The sequence below is a fragment of the Thalassophryne amazonica genome, chromosome 10 (assembly GCF_902500255.1).
Source record: "Thalassophryne amazonica chromosome 10, fThaAma1.1, whole genome shotgun sequence".
Lineage (NCBI taxonomy): Eukaryota > Metazoa > Chordata > Actinopteri > Batrachoidiformes > Batrachoididae > Thalassophryne > Thalassophryne amazonica.
Window position 1 is genome coordinate 24,256,439 of NC_047112.1, and position 19,843 is coordinate 24,276,281.

Consider the following 19,843-nt stretch of genomic DNA (forward strand, 5'->3'; position numbering starts at 1 on the left):
CAGTGGATCACCCTTTATTAAATGTTAGCTGAACATCCTGTCTGTCTGTCTCACTCAGTTTACTGCAGCCCAGTGGCTTCACATTTCCAGAAATGAGCAACGGTGGGCACAGAAGGTGTCCATTTTTTGAGTGATTTACCCAAACTGGTTTAAAAAGAATGAAAGTTGTTCACAGACATAGTTTTTGTGATGCTCCATTGTGCAGCAATCTGAGAAGGATATTGGAATCAGTGTCAGAATACTTTATTAATCCCAGGGGGAAATTGCATTAGGCGTTTAGAATCAAGAGATCATACTACACACAAAGAATCACAACGATTACAACCAGCAAACGAGAAAGTGTCCCTTGCGGATGTCAGATGAAATCGTACACTCGAGATGTCACAATATTTTTAAACGCAAAGCCACTGGACGGTCTTTTAGGTTTATTGTCCAGTGAGTGGCACAAGCCACAGCATACTGCAAGAGGTTTATGTAAGTAGCTAACTAGCATGTTTAATATACCTTACTTTTTTACCATCAGAATTTCTGACTTACATTGTGTCAAGTACCTATTGAGGAATGCTAATTTTGGCTAGTTTCTAACTGTTGCCTTAAATTACAGATTAACTAATGTTAATTTATTTAATTTATATAGCACCAAATCACAACAAAGGTGCCTCAAGGCACTTCACACAAGAAAGGTCTAACCTTACCAACCCCTAGAGCAAGCACACAGGTGACAGTGGTAAGGAAAAACTCCCTCTCAGGATTTGAGGAAGAAACCTAAAGCAGACCAGCCTCAAAGGGGTGACCCTCTAAATTTTGCTAACTTGGAACACAGGTTGGGATGCCTGCATAAGAAGAAGACACCACTCCCATCTCTGGATGGAGCCACACCTCAAACAGAGAGAAAAAAACAGAATCAGGCATCAGAAAGACAACAAATACAGTCTAATTTGTCAGCATTAAGCAGCAAGAAAAACAGATGAAATATTAAGGTGATCGCCGGCCACTAGCCCTAAGTTTCACTAAAAGACCAAGATTTTAGATAAAGTTGAGGCCACGGCCTGCTCTCTTTACTAATAAAATGAATTTAAAATAGTAAAAAGCATAGTACCATACTATGTCAGTGTGCTAGCCATACAAAATAGAAAATAAGTGCATCTTAAGTCTGGACTTGAAAATCTCTACAGAATCTGACTGTTTTATTGATGCAGGGAGATCATTCCACAAAGCAGGTGCATGATAAGAGAAAGCTCTGTGATCCTGCACCCTGAGAAGGCAGAGCCTAGGTTGGTATGTAGGGTTTAAGCAGGTCAGGTAAGAGGGAGGTGCCAGTCCGTGAACAATTTTGTAACAGAACCTTAAAATCTGATCTCACTGGGACAGGAAGGCAGTGATGTCAAAATGGGTGTAATGTGGTCAAACGTTCTGCTTCCTGTCAAAAGTCTGGCAGCAGCATTTTGAACCAATTAGAGACCCCTAATGCTGGACTGCGGTAAACCAGAAAACAGAACATCGCAGTAGTCCAAGCTAGAAGAAACAAATGCATGAATCAGGGTCTCAGCATCAGCCATAGACTGGATGGAACAAATCTTTGCTATATTTTGCAGGTGCAAGAAAGTAGTCCTCATAATATCTCTAATGTGGAGGCCAAAGGACATTGTAGGATCAAAGGTTACCCAAAGGTTCCTCACTTTGTCAGTGTGATGTATGACACACGAGCCTAGGCTCAGCGTTAACTTGTTGAATTGATGCCGATGTTTCACTGGACCAAGAACCATCATTTAAGACTTATCAGAGTTTAAAAGTAGGAAATTGCTAGACAGCCACCTTTTCACTGATGCAAGGCAATCTTCTAAGGATTTTATGTGGGTGAGATTACCAGCAGTTATTGGCATATATAACTGAATATCATCAGCATAGCAATGAAAGGTAATCACAAAATGCTGCAATATGTGCCCAAGGGGTGCTATATTAAAGGGAGAAAAGCAGGGGGAGTAAGACAGAACCCTGTGGAACCCCAATTTCATGTCACTAAGGTTAGAGATAGTGTTTTTGTACAAAACACAGCGAGAATGACTGGCCAGGTATGATGTCAACCATGCAAGGGCACTCCCAGTAATCCTAAAATGATTCTCCAGCCTATCGAGTAGAATATGATGATCCACGGTATCAAATGCAGCGCTGAGCTCTAACAGCACCAGAACTGTAGTGGTGTCCAAACCCATTGCAACCAGAAGATCATTCATCACTTTAGTGAAAGCTGTCTCTGTGGAATGATATTTTCTAAAAGCAGACTGCAGGGGCTGAAAAGATTATTCTCAGTAAGGTGGTCCACGAGCTGTTGTGAAACCACCTTTTCCAGAATTTTAGAGCAAAATGATAGATTTAATATCATCAGTTTTTCAATATACTTGGGTCAAGATTAGATTTCTTAAGTCATGGTTTAATCACTGCAGAAAAAGAAACAGCTCAGAAAATCATGCTCAGAAACAGCTTATTTCTGTATAAATCTAATATGTTTCTGATATATTTTGTAAATATTAGCGAGAAATCAACACTTCTAAATATAAAAATGCTGTTTTTGAAACCAGATAACATCTTTGAGTTGATTTACAAGACATCTTACAGATGTTGGCATCTACACCCCCTGTAGCTGTAGTGGCTTGCTCTATGTTGTGTTTTTCAACTCCTCCCACTCACTCACCTCGGGATGCGAACTCATGATCTCTGACATGGAATACGAACTCTCTGGACAGTTGGCTAAAAACGTGGGCTCTGGCCTGAGTGGTCAGGGAATCTTTTAGCTGTCGGGGGAGTGAGGCCTATTAACTACCATATGCATAGCGACTCTTACTGGCCTTTGTCACATATGCGCATCATGTGAGGTCAAAGGTAACTTTGGGTAATTTCAAAACCTCATGAATGCACACACGTACTTCCTCCTGCAGACAGCATTAAAAGGAAAATAAAACATTTCCTATGGATTTCCCCCCAGGTAAATACATTCTCATCATTAAAACGAGCTGTAATTTTGTAATAATTCCAAAAATAAACCAACATTATAATGCATGGATATCAGTAGAAGCTCAATTTTGTCAATTTTGTTAAATTTGAAAGGCCATAGAGCTTTAAACAAAGAATTGCATCAGATTGTATGACAATGAATAAGAAATGCTATGAAATACAAACAGAAAGAAATGTAATATTCACATTAATCCATTTACTCTGGCTTGACCTCCTGCTTCTTCATCTACTTGTTGCTGTCACAAAATGTGTCAATTTCACTGATTGGATAAGTGTATAAGCTCCATCAGGAGCCAACATGTATGAGTTTAGGGCTTGTCAAACATTTTTGGCCATTAAACTTTATTCAAAATAAAGTTAGCTGACTAAAAGTTAGGGGAAATAAATTTAGAGAAAGTTATTTGGTCCGCTGATGGTTTTGAAAAGCTAATCCACTAAAGACAAACTTAGTTAGCTGATTAGCTAAACTGTGCCCACCACTGCACCACCAACATTAACTCAATCATATTCACACTTTGCCCCAAAATAAATAAAAAGGTTGAAAAGGTCAAACTCCTAAATGAGATGTTACATCATAAAGGGCTCTCATCTGCTTTAATTATGACTCAAAGACAACAGGGGGACATTTAAAATGTCTTTAATCATTGGATAAGCTTATATAAGTTACATACTTTATAATTTTCCACATCAACAAACATGTTATTTTTTAACACTTCATAAAGAAAAAATAAGTTTTCTATTATACATGTTGTACCAAAATAATAGAATTGTGAAATAATAACCGCTCACTCAAACAGGACTAATCCAGTGCCATCGCTATTATTCATGGCTTTTCTTTTCCAATCCTTCAAACTCTGCATCACCTCTGTTACATTTTGTCTGCACTCAGCGGGTTTGTGTCATTTACATTCATTTCAGAGCTGAACAAAAAGCACACTTGGAGACTGGAAAGACGAACTTCAGTTCTGGGCTAAAATGTGCTTGTGTGTGTTTCGTATGGAGAAAGAAACAGCAGGAGGTCGGGAGCGGAAGCATTCTTTAAACTCCACTGATTTTACAGCGGAACAACTCGTCTCTCTCTTGGCTCGTAAACATGGTCAAAATCAGAGCCAACAGCAGGAAAAAAAATTCTCAACAGCATTTCAGGGTTGAAAAAGGAACAACAATCAGTAAACCAGCAATAATGTCATGTAAAGTGACTGACATGCTGAAATAGGATGTTCAGCATCAGGTGGCCTTAGGTTTTTTGAGGGGGGAATATATCATGATTTTGGGCAGCACGGTGGCTTAGTGCACTGTTGCCTCACAGCGAGAAGGTCATGGATTCAATTCCCGCCACTTGTGGCCTTTCTGTGTGGAGTTTGCATGTTCTCCCTGTGTTTGCGTGGGTTTCCTCCGGGTGCTCTGGTTTCCTCCCACATCCAAAAACATGCGGGTTAGGTGGATTGGAATCTTTACATTGTCCGTAGGTGTGCGTGTGGGTGTGTCTGTGTTTGTTTGTCTGTTTGTGGCCCTGCGACAGACTGGCGTCCTGTCCTGGGTGTACCCCGCCTCGCGCTCAATGACTGCTGGGATAGGCTCCAGCCCCCCGCGATCCTTAATTGTACTAAGCGGTTGAAGATGAGTGAGCCACCAAAAGCCGCCTGGATTTTACAAATGGTTATCAACACGGAGGTGTTTTTCCTGTGGCGGGCGTGCAGTGCCGGCTGCGAGCCAACGCGCCCATCCGTCCGCATGTCTTTCATTAAAAAAATCTCCTTTAACAGTGGAATGTCCGGATAAACTGCTGATTCCGACCTCTTCTGAAAGTTCTCTGTTCTCTCACGACGTCCTGGGTCTAAAGAGGCTTAAATTTGGAGGTTTTCAGCTTGAAACAGGATGGTGACGTTGCCTCGGAGCGCTGAGCGACGTCCCGCTCCGTGGGAAGTCCTGACAGCGATAGAAACAATCCAAAATCTCTCATCAGCCGTTAAAATTTTCACAGAAAACCAGCTGAATTTCTCGAATGGTGTCCACTTGGATGTGCCTCACAGTTTCTGAAAAAATTTTGATCACGCACAACGCCAGTCTCTCAGCAACTTCTCAGACAATGAAAATCCGACGAGGGGGCTGGACCACACCTTCCACAAGGTGTGCTCACAGGCGAATGACGTCACCGACAGGCGGGAAAAAACTCACGCATGCGCACGAGGGTTCAAGCTTGGCTGATGTAATCACACGTGATTCAAATCCATATAGTTTTTTAAAAAATAAAACTGTCGGTTTCTTTTCTAATAGACCTCGTATATATATATATATATATATATATATACACACGAGGTCTGTTAGAAAAGTATCGGACCTTTTAATTTTTTTCAAAAACCATATGGATTTGAATCACGTGTGATTGCATCAGCCAAGCTTGAACCTTCGTGCGGATGCATGAGTTTTTTCACGCCTGTCGGTTGCGTCATTCGCCTGTGAGCAGGCTTTGTGTGAGCACTGGTCCACCCTCTTGTCGTTTTTTTATTGCGAATAAATGTCTGAACGATTTGGAGCTTTGCTGCATCAATTTTTTTCCAGTAACCGTGAGAGACCTCCAGCTGGACACCATTCGGAAAATTAATATGGCTTTCAGGGACGATTTTGTGGGGATTACACAGATTAAGGAGTGTTACTGCCGCTTTAAGGACGGCCCACAGCATCTGAGAGCGCCGATCGACAGGCTCACACCCCGCTGAAACAACCAGATCATTTCCAACGTGAAGGCTTTGTTGATCCGGGACGTCGTCTGACTTTCACAAAAAGGCAGGAGACGTGGACATCAGCACTTTTTCGGCACATTCCACTATTACAGGAGTTTTTTTTCATGGAAAGAAAAGCGGAGGATTGCGCCACAGTGCCGTTCATGGTGCGGGACAAAACCACCTCCATGTTGGTCTCACAGGACGGCTTCTGGTTGCTTTTCAGTCGTGTGATTATCCAAGAAATTGAGCATGAGCTGGACATGCCTCAACATGTCCTGTGAGGCTTTATCACGGTGTTGCTTTGCGCCATGCGGCTCCACTGCGACACGCGGAACTCCTCCGCTTTTCTTTCCATGAAAAAAACTCCTTTAACAGTGAAATGTGCCGTTCATTTCTAAACTGGATGCTGTCTTGATCCGGTATGTCATCTGACTAGCACAGGAATTGCGGAAGACGTGGACTTCAGCACTTTTTCGGCACATTGAGACAGATGTGCGGAGGAGTTCCGCGCGTCGCGGTGGAGCCGCATGGTGCAAAGCAAGCATGTGAATTTCTCCACCGTGAGATCAATAAAGTCTTATCTTATGTGATTTTTTTTTTTCTTTTTAATAAATTTTCAAAAATTAAAAAAAAAACTTATGCTGTCATTACAGGGTGTTGTGAGTAGAATTTTGAAAGAAAAAAAAATTAATTTACCCCATTTTGGAATAAGGCTGTAACATAACAAAATGTGGAAACAGTGAAGCGCTGTGAATATTTTTCAGCTGCACCGTACATATTTTCAGGGTCATTTTTTTGCTCAAGACAAAAATTAATTTAGAACACCGTTACCACTGCAGCAAGCAGAAGCTAACAGGCTAATTAATCTTACTGGACAGTTAAAAAACAACACAGATTAAATACTTGTTGCCACTGAACAGGCAAAAGCATCATTAGACGTGTCTGGTTGCATGGACCATTTCAATGTGGACTGAAACATGCCCCTCACTAAATGTCAACAAACGTTTTAAAATGACTAAATATGCAGTTAGCTGGCTAGCTGCTTACCTTATCCTCTTAGCCTCAAGCTGATGCGGCTGTCCAGTTAAGTATTTCAAGTCGACTGGGTGGCTTTTACAGAACGGATTGTCGACTTGTAATGCCTCATTGGACAGCAGCATCAGCGTGACGCTAAGCTAAGCATATGTGGTCATTTTTAAAAGTTTTTAATTTAGTGATGGAAACATGCTCATGTTTACCTCTGGATGGAAATGGTCCTTGCAATCGCACACTTCTCATGGCATTTTGACCTGTTCAGTGATGACAAGAAATGGTTTACTCTGAATTCTTATTGCTCTGCCCACCATGCTAATTAGCCGGTTAGCTTCTGCTTGCAGAAGTGGTTGTAAAAAAAAAGAAAAGAAAAATGCACGGATTAAATTATCTTTGTCCTGAGTAAAAAGACAACCCCAAAAACATATACAAATAGCTGCAGAAATATCAAACATATATCTTTTAACTGTGTTTAGATATCATGTGAAATGATTACTAAACACAGTTAACTCTCATTTCACTTAGTTATTGCAGTAATAAGCATTTGCTGATGAATGCCAATGATAAACGATGACTAAACAGTTGATTCACTGTTAATAAATGCTTATTATTACAATAACTAACATGAACATCAATAAAAACAATTACCAAACACATTATTTAAATCTTAACTGTTAGTCAATGCTTATTACGGCGTCAGTTAATGTTAATCCATGTGCCCTTATTGCAACACCTTACCGTAAGTTTAGCTCTAATGAGCTTTTAAGTTTGGGAGCTTTTATTCAACTTGGAAAGGCCTACTATTGTTTTTTTCATTAAATATGCCTAAAGATAACTCCCTGGCCCTGTTAGAATGTGTTAGTCATCGTTTATAGTCAGATTTTGGTGTTGCATTTCATTTGTCGTCATCCAAACAGGATGTCTCTCATGCCGCTAGCGCTGCAATAAACATCGTTTTACACCGACCGCTACAGTCGATGCCTGCTCGGCCTCATCGTCATGGCAACCCTGTGAATATCCGCTCTTCTGTGTAATCATGCTGTTTGTCTTATGCCCAGAATAGCTGGGGGAGGCCAGCACCTGAAGCCAAGGCAAACATGTCACACACGCTGGCATCTGATAAACCCTGGACATTATAATGAAGGCTTTGGAGGAAAGGTCAGGCGAGGTCAGATTCAGGAAAAGGACACGAGGTTTGTCATGCATCTGGCAAAAATGGGTTTGTGTGTGAATAAAATGGTTGTGCACAGTGTGCAAACATTTAAACAGCAATTGCTGTACAGTATATCTGCGGAAACACACTATAACTTCATGTAATGTTTTTCACAGGTTTGTTCCCTGCGTGTTTTTTTCCATATGGCTCTGCTAATTTGGAAAGTAAACCACAAAGTCATGCAGCAGATTGTCTTTTTGGCATGCAGCATACATTACAGCCAAAGCATATGTTAGCGCTTAAAGTCTATTCTTAGAGTGTGCAATATACAACTCCCACGGCTTTTAAAAATGTGTGCACAGTCGCTGCAGATGCACGATTAGAATGTAAGGTGAAGAGCAGAGGGGGAAGATTTTACTCGAGTTGAACATCCAGTTTTAGCACAGTTTTCCTTTGAGTGATCTTCTGTTGGTGTTTCTGAAGTGGTGTCATCTCCAGGGAGAGTGCACGGTGTGAGCATGATGTGTGCTGGCACAGAGTCAACATTTCCATCAAATTTTGTTGGTGGGAAGTGAGATGAAAAGAAATGCAGGAGGAGGAAACATGACAGTGAGGTGGAGATGTTAATGATGAAGATCATACAGAGATTCTTTACAGTAAAAAAAGAAATCAGCAAGCACAAATAATTTTATATTTTATCTTGTAAATGTCATTAATATGAAAATTCACTATAATATTAATGAAAGCACACATAGTTACACCTTCAGCTGCTTCTGGATTGGGTTGTGAGGGCAACACCTCCAGGAGGGGATCCCAAACTTCCCTTTCCCGGGAGACACATTAGCCACCACTGACTGGGGGATCCTGAGGCGTTCCCAGGTCAGTGTGGAGATATAATCTCTCCACCTAGTCCTGGGTCTTTCCTGGGGTCTCCTCCCAGATGGACATGCCTGGAACACCTCCCTAGGGAGGCACCCAGAGGGCATCCTTGCCAGATGCCCGAAGCACATCAGCTGGCTCCTTTTAACCCAAAGGAGCAGCAGCTCTACTCCGAGCTCCTCACGAATGACTGAGCTTCTCACCTTATCTCTAAGGGAGTCGCCAGCCACCCTCCCGAGGAAACCCATTTCAGCCACTTGTACCTGCGATCTAGTTCTTTCAGTCATGATCTAACTCTGATGACCATAGGTGAGAGTAGGAACGAAGACTGACCAGTAGATTGAGAGCTTTGCCTTTTGGTTCAGTTCCCTTTTTGTCACAACAGGACGGTAGAGCGAATGCAATACCGCCCGTGCTGCGCCAATTCTCCAGCCAATCTCACACTCCATTGTCCCTCACTCGTGAACAAAACCCTGAGGTAATGGAACTATTATTCTTCCATTATTATGCTTCCAAGCATCACAATAATGAATGCTATGACATAAATTTCTGCCTTCCAGTCCTGGATTAAGGGCAACACAGTGACTTAGTGGTTAGCACTGTTGCCTCATTGCAAGACGGTAGTGGGATTGATTCCCACCTGTGGCCTTTCTGTGTGGAGTTTTCATGTTCTCCCTGTGTTTGCGTGGGTTCCCTCCGGGTGCTCCGGTTTCCTCCCACATCCAAAGACATGCAGGTTAGGTGGATCGGAAACTTTAAATTGTCCGTAGGTGTGCGTGCAGGTGTGAATGTGTTTGTCTATATGTGGTTCTGTGATAGACTGGCGTCCTGTCCAGGGTATACCTCGCCTCACGCCCTATGACTGCTGGGAAAAGCTCCAGCCCCCCATGACCCTTAATTCGAGTAAGCAGTTGAAAGTGAGTGACTGAGTCCCTGAATAATTACTGGATAGAGATCAGCTGATGCCAGTGGGTACATATGTACAATTTTATATTTTTATTTTTTATGAATGACTAAGTGTAAAAGGTGGATTGTTTTCCATACCCTCAAACTGCCCTCAGAGTTACAGCATGACCCATGAATGGGTAATTTAAAAGTCAAAAACAATAATTGTACTATATACTTTAATATAAACTTTATACTATATATAAATTACTGTCTTGTCCTGTCATCACTGAGGGAAGGTGAGAAATGAAATTTCGATTCCTTGTAGGTCTAGTACATGTGAAGAATTGACAATAAAGTCGACTTTGACTTACTCACTAGCCACTTTATTAGGCACACCTGTTTGATTATCTGTTAACACAAATAGCATGGCATGGAACTCAATGCATTTAGACATCTAGACGTGGTGAAGAAGACTTGCTGAAGTTCAATCCAAGCATCAAAGTGAGGAAGGATGGGGGGTTTAAGTGACTTTGAACTTAGCATGCTTGTTGGTGCCAGATGGCCTGATCTGAGTCTTTCAGAAACTGCTGATCTGCTTGGATTTTCACGCACAACCATCTCCAGGGTTTACAGAGGATGGTCCGAAAAATAGAAGATATCCAGTGAGCGGCAGTTGTGTGGATGACAATGCCTTGTTGATGTCAGAGGTCAAAGTAGAACGGGCAGACTGGTCGAAATGGGCGACAGCGTGATGCCATCATGTTATGGACCAACATCTCTGAGAAATGTTTCCAACACTTTGTTAAATCTAAGCCATTAAGAATTAAGGCAGTTCTGACTGCAAAAATGGGTCCAACCCGGTACTAGCAAGGTCTACCTAATTTCGTGGCCGACTCTGTAATATTTAGGATGAATGATGGAGCATTCCAAACTGCTTTGCACTGTAGTTGTGAATAACACCAACACAATGTAGGGGATGTTTTTCTACACATAAACAACATGTACTGATTAGATAAAAGCATCTCCATCAGTGAAGAGATTCTATTGTGCCTCCAGCATGAACATGACCCAGTGCAGGTTGGTACCAGCTACACAGGCTCTCAATATAATGAATGAGCTAAAAACACTTAAAACCCTCAGACTCATCTTTTCTGATCAGAAACTGACATTCCAGCTGCGCACATGACCAACAGGCAGTCTGGCACACATGCACACACGCTCTCTCCCTGTCAGTAGACTTAGCGATTGTTGAGGAAAAGGCAATATTATTAGATTTCATTTGCTGACAAGAGGCCGGTTATGTAATGTAAGCCACCACAAAGGCTTCAAAACATTACTTTTTTGTTGTTTTTGCTCTGATTGTGCTGGGTGTGCACACGTTACTCACCATCCACCAAATAAAGCTTTCAGCACAGGGCATGCAATATTCCTCCAGCCTACATAAACACATTCATTACTGCTCAGCACTCGCATGGAAAGAACAAACTCCACCGTCGCATTCGCCATTTAAGGCAGCAAGCAGAGGTCAACAAAATATCAAAAGATCTGTCTAAAAACTCAGATTATCAGAAGAACAGTGCAATCATCTTATAGGAGAGAAGGTACAGGCATATTCAGGTTTACATCAGTCAGGCACAACATGTGCAACAAAGGTCGCCAAAACACACACTCATAATTTACCTACAATCAGTCACGACTAGTACCTGATGCACAGAGTAGCTGCATTGCAATTCAGTTAATATACAATATTGCAGATTTTTTTCAATATTTATTTAGTTCAAGCACTGAAGCTCCACAAAGACACAAATGTATACAAGGAAAAGATTATTTCTGAACGAGGGAAACGTACATTTATTTATTTTTTATTTTTTTACCTCAGTGTTGTGTCGATAAAATCACTGTGAATTTGGTCATAACACCCAAATGCTCAATATTATTATTTTTTGGCAACATTCTAGCAAGTAATACTGTTTATGTTTAGATGTGTCAGGTTCTCTACAATGCAACTTTATTGATGTCTTAGTGGTAATTTGAGAGAAAACAACATCATTCAGAACTTTAAATGCAGTAAAATTGGCTATAACAGTGCAGATTGTGGTGGGGAGGAAAATGGTGATATTTCCCAGAAAAACACCCATAAATTTGTTTTCACAATTTTTAAATTCTTTGTCTTTTTAATGCACTCTTGGGTTTGACTCATGGAGTGAGTACAAGCAGACGAAGTGTCATTTTTTGGAAACATGTTCAAAATAAATTGTATTTATTGTGTGTGTGTGTGTGTGTGTGTATAATTTCAATCAATTTGCATTAAAGTGTATGTTACAACACCTGCTATTGCAATCACCTACTTGGTCTTTAACATGATTTATTGTTTTTGGACAATAGATCAAGGGGTATTCAATGACTCCTATTTTCTTGGAGCCATCCTCTGACTTGTGCTTTTCAGTCATCCTTTCTGCAGTTGCCTGCTGTGTGTTTTTCCTCTGTGCTGAAGGCTTTATGAAAACATTTACTCATCATAAATTAGATCATCTGGATGCAGACATATTTATGCCACAATCATATGAAATCCTTTAAATACACATGGCTTCAGTGTTGGCAAAGTAACTTTGGAAAGTTACTTCATTAGTTACTTTATACAGTTATATTTTACAGTTACTTTATAGTTACTTCATTAGCAACTGCGAACAACTTGTCGGCAGCTGCTGAATGTAATTAACATAGTAACTCATAATCTAATTTGGTTATTTTTAAAGGAGACCTGCATTGAAAAAAATGCAGTCAGATTTTTTGAACAAAAAATGACTTACATTTACACATGAGATCCTTCTGAATGTAGTAAAGTAAATCTGCAAGCCCAGATCTGTCATTCAACGGAGAAATCTTCAAAAATGAAAATGAACAAATTTACAGCTAACATTTAGCCCTCTGCAAATTGTCCCTCTCATCATGGACGCTGCCGAGACGTCACGGACAAGACCCTTTCCCAGCATGCATTGCACCAATTGTAATTTGTGGATTTAAGTCAGTTTGCATCTACACCTTTTCTTGTCTTATACGGAAGGATCTACTTTTTTTAAAACTTCATATTGTCTTGCAGCACGTTTGGTGAGTACACATTTCTTTTATTTGTGCCTGAAAATTATTTTGGGGGACTTTTTCATACGCCCGTTTGATTGACTGGTGTCGCAATGAAAATCTACTGTCTTTCGCCTCCGGTACCATCGCGGGATATGGAGGCGAGACCCGCAAAGAATCCCAGTCATTAAAAATATATAAACCTCTCTCAGCGTCCATGGAGCTCTGGGGCTCCGACTGCCGAGACGTGCGGTGCTGTGGATTTTGCTGCAAGAAGTCTGTCCTTGCAGCAACAGGTGTACCGGCCGCTTCGCATTAAAACAGCGAGTGTAATCTCAAGACTTGTGCCAAGTGTGCTGCAGCTCCATTCGGTAGACAGAGAGGTGATGCCGATGTTGTGCGCTGAATCTGGCACAACACCGGCTGCAAAGCAGACACGGGCAGTGTGAGTGGCCCGTGTCGGCGGTTAACGAGCTCGTTAACGAGCCCGCAGACTTAAGCGCAGCGGAGGCAGAGAGCAGGAGAGGAAGAACGGCGCCCGCTGTCGATGTCGTTGCTGATCTGAGCACACAGATCTGTATCTTACATTCATTGCAGCTTACTTTTGGATGTTGAAACCAGGATGTGTATAAGTAACATTACTAACAGATAAAATCAATTTCAATGCAGGATCGGACTGAAGGTGGGAGCGCGTCGTCTTGTCCCTGACGTCATGGAAATGATACGGCTGTACAAACTGTTTTCACAGAGGGCTAAATTTTAGCTGCAAATTTGTCATTTTAAACGAAGATTTCTCCGCTGAATTACAAATTTGGGCTTACAGATTTACTTTACTGCATTCACAAGAGTCTTATAAATACATATCAGCTATTTCTTTCTGAAATCTGACCACATTTATTTCAGTGCAGGTCTACTTTAAGATTTAGTACTCAGAAAAGCAAATTTGTTACTTTGCTGATGAGTTACTTTGCTAATTGCTCAATCTTAAGAGTAACCAAGTTACCTTAAGATTACTAGTTACCTTATTAGTTACATACATTACTTATTAGTTGCAAGTTTTTGGCAGGTTCTAATAAAGTAATTGCATAAAGCTGCTAATGAAGTAACTGCATAAAGTACCTGTATAAAGCAACTAAAAAAGTAACCTGTCAAAGTTACTTTGACAACACTGCACGGCTTATCGCCAGTTCACTAATTAAATACCTTCTAAAGCCAACTGGCTGAAAAGTAATCAGTTGTTTGTGTTAAAATGAGTATTTATCAGAGGCGGGACAAAGTCACAGTGAAGTCATTCTCAAGTCATCAATCTGCAAGTCTCAAGTCATCTTGCAAACAATTGGTGGTCATCACTTGAGACTTGACTTGGGACTCGCTGATTCATGACTTGAGAGTGACTTGATGGTGACTTGGTCCCACTTTACTTTTGACTATTTTACTTAACTAATCATCCTAGATTGTTTTTCATTTGAGATTAAGGAGCATTTTTTGCAATAATTATTTTACTATTAATTTTTTAAAATGTTTACATCACAAAATAATTAAGTCCTGTAATGCCTCGGTCACATGTCGGCAGAAAGTGGCAGATGAAAAACTGGATGTTCCATTGTTTTCAGTGAGAGGTTGATGGAAAAATTCCACCACCTCTAGCTGTGACTGTGGCAGCTTGTCCACTGCGACAGCACTTGCCATCAAAACTTTAAAAATTTCAACTTGGTGCTGCTTACTGCAGCATCAAGAACAAGATGGATGTTGTTTAATCTTTAACGGGGAGGAAAAACAGATTGTGACAGATGTATTATTTAAGTGCAGAGAGTAGCCTGGTTTTAAACAGGTAAATGTGAATAACTTGATATATTTCAAAAGGGAATTCACTCATAACCTCACAGAAAGTTAACTTTTTAAGCTGCTATCAGAGCCAGGATTTCCTGTTGTAATATAACGCTGGCTAAAGCTCTAAGGCTAAATTATTGTCTCTATTGTTATCACTGAAAAATGATGGCGCTTCTTCACCTGCAGTCTGCTGCTGCAGACGGCATAAGTTCTGTTGTAATGACCGCTGTGACAGTTTTTCTGACACCGACATGTGAACGCAGCATTGGTGTCCAAGTAGGTGATTATTTAGAATATTTATAGGTACTGTTTGTCAAACAATATGAAATTATGTTTCAGCTCTCTGGCAGATCCAACTGTGCTTTACATCCCAGATCAATACATTAAAATAAAATAAAAATCAGGGAATGCCAAGAAACACCCTGAGAATAATACATGAATTTATATTAGGTTTTCTTATGTTTGTGTGAGGCAGCTCTGACGGGCTAAACAGCATCTAAATCCTGTAATGTGCATCCATCTTCATAATGACATCAGTGTGTTTTAGAAAGTTAGTGCAGTCACATTAAGGAACACAAAACATATATCTTTGTGATTCGTCTGTCGGCAAGCAAAGTCCCACTGTGTGCATTTCAAAACAGCAGTTCTTTCCACCTTGTACCCCTTTGACATTGCAAAGGGCTTGCGCAGTTGTGGCTTTTGTTATCTTGGTGATAAACTGTCTCATAAAAATGTCACGTCTTCTTGCGATTGCACCCACCGCCAGTGCGCATCGTACTCCAGATGAAGTTTGCCATTCATTTTGCAAGTATCCATGTCGATTTTTCCGTTTTTGTAAGGTTTGCGTTTGGGGCTCTGACTCATCCCTAGTTTCTCTTTGAGGTTGGCCCGGGTTTGTTCAGGGCCGCCTGTTTTTGTGGTTGTTTTGTCCTTTATGGCGTTAGACATAATGCCGTTTGTCTGAGCATTATTCTTAAAAGTACCTCCTTCAGCTGTCTCTTCAGCTTTGTTCCAGATGGAAGTGTCTTGTTTGGGGCCCTCAATCGTGGACTGCGGGCAGTTAACAGGAACTGCAGAGTTCCCGCTTCCTGTCCCAGAACTTCCAGTGACGGCAGTGGCCGGACCAGTTCCAGACCTGCGTTTCAAATCCATCCCATTTCCAGCCCCGGCTCTACCCTCATTCACCACAACTTGGCTCCCTGATCCAACTTCATTTCTAGTGGCAGCAGTTCCAGACCTCACTCCTACCACAACTCCAGTCCCAGACTGTGCGCCCGAGGCCCCGGGGCCTCCCACTGTCCGACCCACGACTGTTACCTCTGAGACTAACGGTGTGGATGAGCAAATCACCGACTCAGAGCTGGAGGCGCAGTACTCATCCATGTCATCGGCCAGGGTGTCCAGGTAACTGCCAACAGAGATGTTGTCTAGCTTGTCGTTGGGGTCCTGCAGGCTGCTCCAGGAGCCTCTCCAGGACGTGTCAGGTCCCTCGCCCAGACTGTACTGGCTGCTGGTCAGGCTGCTGCAGCGGCTGGTCAATGTGCTACGTTCCTCCAGCAGCCATTTCACCGCTTCGATACCCTCATGGAGCGCCAGCAGCTGTTGCAAGATCTTCACATCCACAGAACGCAAGTGGGCCTGTGAAGTAAAAAAAAAAAAAAGAGAAAAGTTGTGGTGAAATTACACATTTTAATGAACATTTTCATGAAGTTTATGCTTTTACAAGATGATTATGTGTCCATCAGATAACAAAAACTGGTGCAGGTTTGAACACAAAGTGTTAAAAAATGGGGTAGAAAGTGCAACAAAAAAGATGATGTGAGGAAGTGTGACATTTAGATGTTGAAAGATGAAAACAATACAAAAGATCCCTTATTTGAAAAGACTTTTAAAAAGTATTCTGTCTCTGTAATGCAGCTTTTGTCATCTGTAAATAGAAAAAATAATTCAAAAATTTATTTGTGAGTCATCTGGTAGAACGGAATAAAGCAATAAATAATTTGACGTAACCTCCACTGTTGGCTTTTGGAGAAGGGTGAAAAAAATTTAACAGTGAATAAGAGGAAAAAGACAACTGCAGTCATGGAAAATTCCTCCCCAGAACACATTACCAGAGGTCTGTGGTGAAGTGCAGGGCCAAGAGGTGATAGATGGTAGAAACATTCAAAGCTGGAGTTCTCTGTGGGTAACAGTCTCTCCCTAATTCAAGTTTTGGTCTCTCTCTCTCTCGTCCACATAATCAATTTCTTCTTTATTTTCTTTCTCTGTCAATGTTTCCACACGTTGTCAGTCTCTCTTTGTCCAACAAAAGTGCTGCAGGTGACATTAGAAACCATAAGTGATATATAAACTGTGTACTTAAACTCACCATGAATGTTATATTATTATAGCTAATTTCACACCAGTTAAATTACAAAAGCAACGTATGTGCTAGTGCACTTTTTTTTTTAAATCACATTTCAACAGTCAAATGCAATAGGGCAGCGCAGTCTCGTTTGACCCCTGTGTGATATCGTGGGATTTGACCACATTTGGGGACAGCCTGTACAAACAGCATCACTTTTAAAGGAAAAATGGTGTGCTGTTTTGTTTTCGGCTCCAATCACCGAAGCAGTTGAGAAAAATGTGTATTCTCCACTGGTTCCCAGTGGAGAAGAGAAGACAAGCCAAATAGGAGAGGTCGTGTCGGTAAGTGTTAGCCTACACAGCTAGCCAGACTAGCTGTGTTCTCTCACCTGCACAACCGCTTCAACATGTTTGAGCTCCGGGTCATAAACAAACTGCAAAACATATCCACTTTCCACCACATCGTCACTTTTTCTGTGCATTTTCACTTTGTTTGCTGTGTAATTTACCCAAAAACTCAGAGCAAGTGCCATGTTTCTGATGGGGACATACGAGGGCTGTCCCCGGATGTCAAAAAATTGTCATATTTTACCCCTTTTGCGCCCACCCTCAAGCACAACTGTGGTGCCCAATAGTGGTTAGAGTTTGCTGTTGCTACCAGTGTTCTATCCATTCTTTAATCCTAGTTTAATCTCCCTGTTTTGTTGTACATTTTATCCCATGTCTTTCCCACATAATGTTTTTTCATCCTTAGCAAAAAGGGGAGGTGATGGTGGTTGTACAATGGGCTTGAGAGCATACCATCCTTGGTTCAAACTCATCTTGCTGGAACATCACTAATGTCCCTTGTCTATGGGACATTACACTGGAAAAACAAGTTTGCCTTTTCAGTTGATGTAGTCCATCAAAGTTAGCCACTGTCTAATCATCCTCATTATGTGCTTTTAATTTGGTGAGTTAGGGTAATAGCATTCATTGTTTTTTTTACATTGTTTATACAACCTGACAGGGATGGCCTAATACACTCACCCACTCATCTATATTTTTGCTATACAAGCCCTAAACTCTTTCCAGCACATATATTATATTTGAGTATATCTTTTGCCCCCAAAAACATCAAAACAAGCTTGTTTTGGGGGAAGAGACTAGTGGCTTGGCAATAGCAATTTTGCTAGGTTAGCTTATTCACTACAGTATCCAGGGTTGTTTTACAACCACCTGTAAATGACATCTCGATTTATACAACACTTTATACTTCAGGGCAGCAGGAGTTTTTAAATTGTAAAAACATGACATAGCTAGCGAAAATATTCATTTCTGCTGTTGTAATTTTTCTAGGTTAGCCTATTCCGCTCTTGTTTTTAAAACACCTACAAATGACACCATTCTCTTTATAGAACACTTTACACTTCAGTGCATTGGGATTTTGTAAACTGTAAATATATGAGTTAGCTATACTTTTTCTATCGCCTAAAATATTAATGTCCACTATGGAAATTTAGCTAGGTCAGCCTATTCGCCATCTGAATTATTTTAGTTGCTAGAAAGGAATATTAGGATTAACTAGTCTTGTTTACAACCAGCTACAAACTACATCAAGGTGTATGCAAAACACATTATATATGAGTGTAGCAGGATTTTGTAAAAATGAAATGTGTCACAGCTAGCTAAAACAATACTTGTTTCCACTATGGACACAGTTTTCCACAAGTACTTCAAAAGTCAGATCAAGACAGTTTGTATTTAAGATTAAAGTGACAGACTGCGGCTGCCCACTGCTCCTAGTGGTTGGATTGTGTCCCTAATTTCGTTCGTACAATGACAATAAAGACTATTCTATTCTATTCTATGTACGCATGTATGGACAATGACATTAAAGGCCTTTCTTCTTTTTCCACCAGATGTTCGATTCCATCCATCCAGCATGAAAGACGTACGTGTGTGTGTGTGTGATGGTAAACCACCAGGCCTCTTGTGGAACTGACATCACGGGTGGGGTTCAGATTTGACGTTTTACCCTGGCAGGGACTATGTGCTTAATGAGGCTCATAGTAAAACCAGCTCCATGCCTTTCAGCGCTGAGGTGGCACATTGCAAACACAGCAGTGTGCTCCAGCAGTCTGCGCTCACTCTACTGATGAACTGTACGCTGGAGATCCACCAAAATTACTTCATCTTTCACCACCACCATGAACTCATTGTTTGTAGCGGCACATAAGTCACTGATTTCATTAGACATAGTAGCATCCACTCAAAGCTACCCTAAGCTAAATATGCTCTTTCATGGTCTACCCAGCTGTAAATGGCTAACAGCCTTGACTCAGTAAATACAGTGTCTTAAGTCTGGTGTCTTATTGAGGGCAAGTCAGAAACTGTCCACTCTACGATATCTGGCGCCAGCGTGATGGACTTCAGCGATTAGTACTTCTTCTAATTAGGGCAAATAAGGATAATACATACGTGTGTGTGTGTTTGTGTGTATATATACGAGGTCTGTTAGAAAAGTATCTGACCTTTTTATTTTTTTCAAAAACCAGATGGATTTGAATCACGTGTGCTTGCATGAGCCAACCTTGAACCTTCGTGCGCATCGAATGGTTTCCACCTGGCTGGCGCCCAGTTTCTGGCAAAATTTGATGCAGTAGCGCTGCTCCAGTCGTTCCGCCATTTTCCTTGCAATGAAAATCCGCCGAGAGCACTACACACGTCCTCACACAAATGCTGCTTGTCAGCAACTGACGTAATCGACAGGTGTGAAAAAATTCACGCATGCGCACGAAGGTTCAAGGTTGGCTCATGCAAGCACATGTGATTCAAATCCATCAGGTTTTTGCAAAAAATAATAAGGTCGGATACTTTTCTAACAGACCTCGTATATCTACAGTACAGAATAATAGTA

General features: G+C 41.2%; 1 protein-coding gene across 1 annotated transcript in view; it reads right to left on the reverse strand.

Moving 5' to 3' along the window:
- Window positions 1-14,286: 14,286 nt before the first annotated feature.
- Window positions 14,287-19,843, reverse strand: part of lurap1 (leucine rich adaptor protein 1) — a 44,005-nt gene continuing 38,448 nt past the window's right edge. Inside the window, exon 2 of the mRNA XM_034179566.1 lies at window positions 14,287-16,236. Coding sequence (XP_034035457.1) covers window positions 15,322-16,236 — 915 coding nt within the window. The 3' untranslated portion in view covers window positions 14,287-15,321. The remainder of the gene's footprint in view (window positions 16,237-19,843) is intronic.